General features: G+C 37.4%; 1 protein-coding gene across 4 annotated transcripts in view; it reads left to right on the top strand.

Moving 5' to 3' along the window:
* Nucleotides 1–248: 248 nt before the first annotated feature.
* The window catches only part of LOC311098547 (uncharacterized protein), a 174734-nt gene continuing 167716 nt past the window's right edge, over nucleotides 249–7266 (top strand). For 3 of the 4 annotated variants that reach the window (XM_084138789.1, XM_084138787.1, XM_084138786.1), the window contains exons 1-2: nucleotides 249–804; nucleotides 1818–1954. In XM_084138789.1, the coding sequence (XP_083994915.1) occupies nucleotides 1876–1954 (79 nt within the window). In that variant the 5' untranslated portion in view covers nucleotides 249–804; nucleotides 1818–1875. The remainder of the gene's footprint in view (nucleotides 805–1817; nucleotides 1955–7266) is intronic. The other variant, XM_084138788.1, reaches the window with a different exon arrangement.

Raw genomic sequence — 7266 nt, 5'->3', positions numbered from 1 at the left:
GTAGACGAAAATTCTCGCAGTGACAAGTATTAGGCTACATCTCATTAAACGACAAACTAAACCCCATGGAGCCTAGGCCTACTATTTAAATCGATTGCTGGACATTGTAATGTTATTACACATTATATATATATATATATATATATATATATATATATATATATATATATATATGTATGTATTTATATATATATTATGAATGAAAAGTGTCCTAATCTATTTGTTTAAACTGTCATGATGACAAAAATAAAGTGACTGAGCTGACTTGATGTAAAGCCACTCCTTGCACAGTTGATTTTTTTCCCTCTGAAATAAATAGCAAAAAGTCATAGATAGCTGAGAGACTATGTGCATGATTATGCTATATTATTCTACTTGATAAAAAATGTATTGCAGCGAGATTATGCGTGCAATAGAACTAGAACAGCTACGTCCGTATTCGTTATTCATGCGCAATTGAGCATCCGCATCAAAGAGCAGGGCCTCGCATTTCAAGTTCGCACAGGGCCTCGCACCCCACCACGGCACTGCGCTGCGCATAGAGATCAATGTATTTTATCCACTGCGAGGGAAAGCTCGTTTCGAGGAAAATTAGATTGTAGCTGCTTGTCTACACAACGATTAAAAAGAGGTGTTATTTGTGTATAACAACGTTTAGCTCACGAGTTATTGAGCCAGGAAGTTGGAATCTGTGAATGTGTTGCCAGCTACGCTTTTAGTTTCTCTTTCTCTTTCTCTAATACAGTCAGACAAAAACGGAGAGATTCTGACAAAAAACAAACTAGGAGACATGTTGTGTATAAGGTAAGTGTAAAATAAATGACATGATATTCTTTTATTTGTGTTACACAATTAGCTTTAAGATAAATTGGATAGGTTCAGTTAAGTGTAGGCATAACTTACTTTCTCGTCACGTTGTAAAACAGTTCATTCGCCACTTTCATTAGGAGGCAAAACACACTAACTTAGCTATCAAGACTGCATAAATGTTGGACTATAAATATGCATTATTCAATTAGGCCTATTAGGAGTTGTGATGGTAATCTAGGCTAGTGATGCAGGGGAACCGAAACTAAACACACAAACAAAATGTTTGGAATAACAATCAACTTCTAAATATTGTAAGATGTGTCGATGATGTCACATTTGCTCTTTTTGTAAATGATTTTACGCTGCAGAAGCTTAGCCAGAAATTGATTTTTAGCTGAGCGTCAAATTGGGTGACAGATTCTCCTCATGCATTTTTTTTTACAGTCTATGATGCATATCATCATGTGCACAAATCCCCATTTTGAGTGAACGGCAAGAAAAGCACAGAACTCATATTAGACGTCATCAAGTGCTTGCCATAACAGATCGTGTGCGCGCACTCCGATGTTCATTATGTTAGATTTCATGTTAATATAGGGTAAGATGGGAGATGCCCCCCTGGATTTACCATTAGACTGTAACATATTAGATAGTACGAAAAAAACATCCAAGGCACTCGAGTAATTTGTTTTTAGAAAAATAAATGACAGCATTGTGTAATAATGAAACAAACAATGTGGCTAGATCAAATGTTTGTGATACATTGTTAATGAACTTTTGAACATTGAGGACAATCAATAATATTTACGTTTCAGTGGCGTGCAGTAGCTCTTCGATGGGCTATTAAACCGAATTAAATAATGATCAGTTCTGATTGGCAGTCGCAGATCCAAGCCTCTTACTCTCTCAAACAGGAGAGACAATGTAATTGTGAATCCATTTGAGTTAATCAAGATGTTTTATCTAGATTTTTGCCCATCATGATTTTTGTCACCCTTTCTCTGTAGGTTTTGAAGGGTCTGAAGGTACGTCACTGATTGATTACCTTATTAAAAGGCAGTAAAAATGCAGGACCATCAGGGATACAACTATGGCACTATCAGACGCAGTGATTCCATCAAAGACTTACCCTCTGCATTTACATGTGAGTCAATATATTGCATTATGCAGTTTTGAGCCACGTTTTGCTCAGGCAGTTCTTAAGACTTTGCACAAAATAATAATAATAATAATAATGTCGGATTTACTAACATTTTTGCATCACTTAAGTAAATTCAGCTTGAAGTCATTTTATGCTAAATTAACAAGAAAAACATGTTCACATTAAACTGACTGCATTAAATTTCTCAATCATGTTTTACACAAAGTTGTAAGCTTGAGTAAGACATGCTTGTATTTTTGTAAAAACTGATGTATAAAAACTCAAGCAAACATTGATCACTGCAAGCATTTGAACGTCCGTGTTTACTACAGTATGCGTGTTGTTGTAATTCTGCTCATCATTTAAAGCCATCGTGTCTCTTCAGAAGACTTGGATTTGGATTGGAACACTCGACTGATTATTTTTGCGATGCCTTGCAGCCCTTTATGACATGTTTGGATTTTTTTTTTTACGTTTTAGAGACTTTAAACCGAGAGGGACAAAAACCTCTCAAAATTCATACAAAAATTTGGAAGTTGAACAAAAATCTTTGTTTTGAAACAACATGAGGGTGAGTAGCCTACATGACAGAATTTACATAACTGTCACGGGTGCTTTCACACCGGCAGTTTAGTTCGGAACGGGGCACGGGGGCACGTTCGCATGAAAAATCGCTTATGTGAACGCTGTCGTGCGGACCCGGGTGTGCACTGTGGTAAGCTACTGAACCCGAGACCTGGAGGAGGTGATGAGTTCGGTTGCTCCCGAACCGTGCCGCGGTGCGCACTTGTTCAGGAAGTAAAGTGACCTGCGCATGCGTTTTAGCTGATTATGTATTCAGTTAAATAAAACACATGTAAGGGATGATAGTGTTGATGATTTACCTTGAATATGGACAAGAGTGAGCCCGCAGTGTATTATGGAAGGCCAAAGGGGCCAAAACGTGTGAAACTGTCGTGTAAACACGTAATTACGTGTTAACACGTAAATTGCGTGTTAACGCGTAAATTAGACATTAACAAAACCTACTGGTTTGGTGCTCTTGCTCAAACACACAGAACCTAATTAGATTAAGCTTGTAAAAAGCAATTTTTAATGTGAAAATACATGTTGAACAATATATATATATTACAAAGTTATTTATATTACAACACACACACTACACTTTACACATTATATTACATTACACACACAAACACATATATATTACAAATGTATTTATATTACAACACACATACTACACTTTACACATTATATTACATTACACACACAAACACATATATATTACAAAGTTATTTATATTACAACACGCACACTACACTTTACAAATTATACTACATTACACACCACACACACACACACACATGCGTATGTCATAATAATAATCTAAAACAAGAGTGGCTTGAATTATTAATAATTGAAATGAGACAGAAACTCCTGCCATAAAATGACATTTTACAATGGATATTCAAATGTGAAATCAGTGAATATAAGACCAACAATTATTAAAATATATTGTAATAATACACAGAACAAGAGATTATGCTATATTCTCGCCAATATGTTGGATAGATTTGGAGATTACACTCGTGATCTATCTATTCAGTTTCCTGCAAGTTACCCTTCCATCAATGTCGTTGGCTTATGATGGCTGATGAGGTATGCTCAGCGTAGTGCCTGCGTCACTCGTGGACTCTGGGATGAAAATAACAGCGTATCGACGACATGGCGACAAACACACTCTACAAATGCAACTCTTCCTCTTCTCCGTGGGAGCGCAACAAGACCACGCCCCCTTTTTTGTGTATTCCTGTGGGCGGAGGTTAGTCAAAAAACTGTTCTAGTGACGTCATTAAAGAAGGAAGTAGAGGGATGTAGTCCAAACCGGCGGTTCACTGTAGGCGACTTCTGTTAAATAAAATATCTCGCTTGGCATTGAACTTTGAGCTTTATAATTTTACAGATATTATTTATACTCTAACAACAACATTACACACTAACTAAAGTTTGAAACATGGGATCACGAAGAACGGGACCTTTAAGACATTAAATTTGTGAGCACATAACACAAGAACTCTTCTCTTTAAAATACAAAGACTTTATTGACTATTCTAACACTTATAACTAATATCTAACACAAACACACACAAACACACATTCATACAAGTTGCAGAAAGAAAGAAAGTGAGGAAAGAATGAGTTTTAAGACTGAGATGATGAAATCCCAAGTTTCTAGCATACACTTATAAGACATGACCTGAACGAACCATCAATCATTAATTTAACCCTTCTATCGTTTCTTAGACAGGTTATTAAATTTTATATCAAAGCACCAGTTCAGCTAAGAGTCTGGAGGCTACTTGCTTTTGCGTTCCTTTGGGGTTCCGTTTGCCAGCATAAAAGGGGGTTCCCCGGGTTAATTGATTGGCTGGCGTCTCGTTGTGTCTGGATTGCTGTCTTGGGCGGCCAATCACGTGGTGTGTTGGCGGATGGATGGAATGTCTCATGAATGAAGTTGGAAGTTGGAAGCGGGATTTGCTGTGAAATCGTTGACCGAAATTTTGCAGCAGAACTTAACTTAGAACCGAGACTCTCAACAGAAAAGAAAAGAAACTAAGTAAGGAAAGAAAAGTGAGACGAGAAAAGTTGAAAAGATGAAAACTGTTAATCCATGTTCTTCTGATCTTGATCTACCTCTTTGTCTACATGTCTACTCCAATGCTTTGTACGTGTCCTAAGATTTTAAACTCAAAAGTTTGTCCAGCATCCTGGATGAGTTCTGAACAATTAGACACTGTCTTTAGTTTGGAGGAGGCTGTTTCTCCTCCTCGCATCATAAATGACCTGTTACATAACTACCCATCTAGGGTTGGGGAGTCAGTAACAAAGTAACAAAAAAAAAAAAAAAAAAGAAAGAAAATAATTTAAATTAAATAAAGAAAATTAACCCTTGGAGAGAGTACCAGGATAATCCAACCTCCTGTCCCAGAAATCACACAACCACAAATTCAAATAATATCTTTGTATTTGAATAAATATAAAGAATAACAAATCACAAGAAGGATAACAAAAACAAAATTTAATAATAATAATAATAATAATAAAAAGAAAACCAAAAGAATAATAATATCTTCAGGGGAGAGCTAGGCCAAAATAACAAACAAAACTTAAACTAACTAACCCAGAAATCTTAGTAAATTACCTAGAACAAGATAATCTGAAGAAAATAAATAACATCAATCTTCCCTCTCTCCCTGTCTATTCATAAACAGGAGAAAATGAAGAATACAAACAAAAATGGCACCCTCCCCCTACCTTCCCCAAATCAGGATAATTAAAAACAACATACTTAACATGAAATAAGAAGGAAATCAAACATAATACGGGTTCAGTTCTCTTTTCAACTTAAGAGCACTTACAACACGTCCTGAGCTCACTTATTCAGGAACAAATCAACAAAGGTATAAGCAAATAAATCAACAATGTGATCTGGGCCGACAGGAGGAGGAATTAATCCTGGCATCAACAGTCTCTCTCAGCTCTCAACAGATCCACTCCAGGTTATATCCTTGCTCCTCCCCTTCACCCTCCAATCACATCAGGCATCCATAGATTGAGTACAGCTGGTTCGAGTACATGTCATAATAATGAAAAGACAAGAAAGACAGAGCAAGGAGAGCAAAGAACAAAACCCAAATACACATTCACACCTATGACACACCGTACACATCCTCAGACGTAACAATCTGTGGTCTCTTTATTCCAGCTCTAAGCAGAGAGTACAGAGAGCAACCTACCATTTAGACATGATTCCAATTATAAGAACACAATACATTTTACACAGATTTCATTCAAGCCATCTTACGAATTAGTATGAGCATACGATCAAACTGATAGGAAACAATAAACACTTTCAGTCAACCATCCAATAGTTATAACAATGTCATGACTGATCTAAGCATAATAGTCACATATATAGGTTATAGGTTATATGTCTAGGTTATAGACATGATAATGAACAATTGCGCACGTTTTCGGGCTGGGGCCGGATTAGGGCTTGAACACCACGGGCCAGGTCTCGGTTAGGGCTGGATGTTTTGCCCCATGCAGGGCTCTAGGCAGTATGCTAGCTGTAGCCGTTTACCTCCAGTCTTTGTGCTAAGCTAGGCTAGCGGTGGGTGCGTCAGACAGAGTTACAGCACAAATCATAAACCACGCTAATAGTGCTTGTTTGTGGTAATTGGAGAGAGCAACAGGGATCTTCTCAATGCTGAAGTTACGCATCAATAGAAAATTCAAACCTCCCAACTGAGAAAAGACATATTCCGGTATAATATTCCAAATACTGAATGGATTTCTCAAGTAATTCCTCAACCAGTTGATTTTAAAAGTATTATTTAACGTTGCAAAATCAACAAAATTGAAACCACCGTTACTGAAGCTGTTGGACAAAACAGATTTTTTTATATAATGCGTCTTATTTTTCCATACAAAATTAGTTGATCAATCTTTTTACACATTACTCTATCAAGGTCTAATGAGATGGCTGCATATGTCAGACGTGAGATGCCTTCTACCTTGGAGAGAAGAATCCTTCCTTTCAAAGATAAATCTCTCTGAAGCCACTGATTAAATCCTTTTTTAGCTTTCTGTATGATGGGCAAAAAGTTTAAATTACATCTAAGTTTTGAGTTTTTGGAGATTACTATTCCAAGGTTGGCTCTTTGACTTGGATATTATATACTGGAAACAGAATTCTTTGATTGGCATTAATTCACATTTGAGCACATTGAGATAAAGCCCATAAAGCCCCTATATTCTCATAATGAGTAATGGGTATGCTATGGGATTTATGTGCGTTAAACCAATCAGAGTCTCATCTCCCATTCCCTTTAAATGCCAGTTGCGCGCGCGCCATGGCAGATTCACTATTTCCTACATGACGGAATTTGATAGTGGAAAGACCAAACGCTAGCCTGGTAATACCAAACTCTGGCATGGCATAATTGAAAAGCGTTTTCTTTCTCGCGGGGGGTGGGGGGGGGGGGGGTGGGGGGTAGCTTGTCTGAAGTTTAAAATCATTGGTTACCCGTAAGCCAATCACATAACGTTTGGTTATGACGTGTGTTATGCGCATGCTCAGCTGCATCTAACTTCCACTGTAAACACATGTATGATGCGAAAACAAAACCATTGAGCGAAATACCGGAGTGAACATGGCTGTGAACGACTTTTGCAGATTATGTGAAGTAAATCTACGCATCCACGGTACAATCAGCGTCTACGTCACGGCTCTCAGCCCGCCCTCTGTTCGT

The sequence above is a fragment of the Abramis brama genome (genome assembly GCF_963993115.1).
Source record: "Abramis brama genome assembly, chromosome: 16".
In the NCBI taxonomy this organism is placed as follows: Eukaryota; Metazoa; Chordata; class Actinopteri; order Cypriniformes; family Leuciscidae; genus Abramis; species Abramis brama.
The sequence above is the reverse complement of the archived record's forward strand: the minus strand, read 5'-3'. Positions and strand labels throughout refer to the sequence as shown.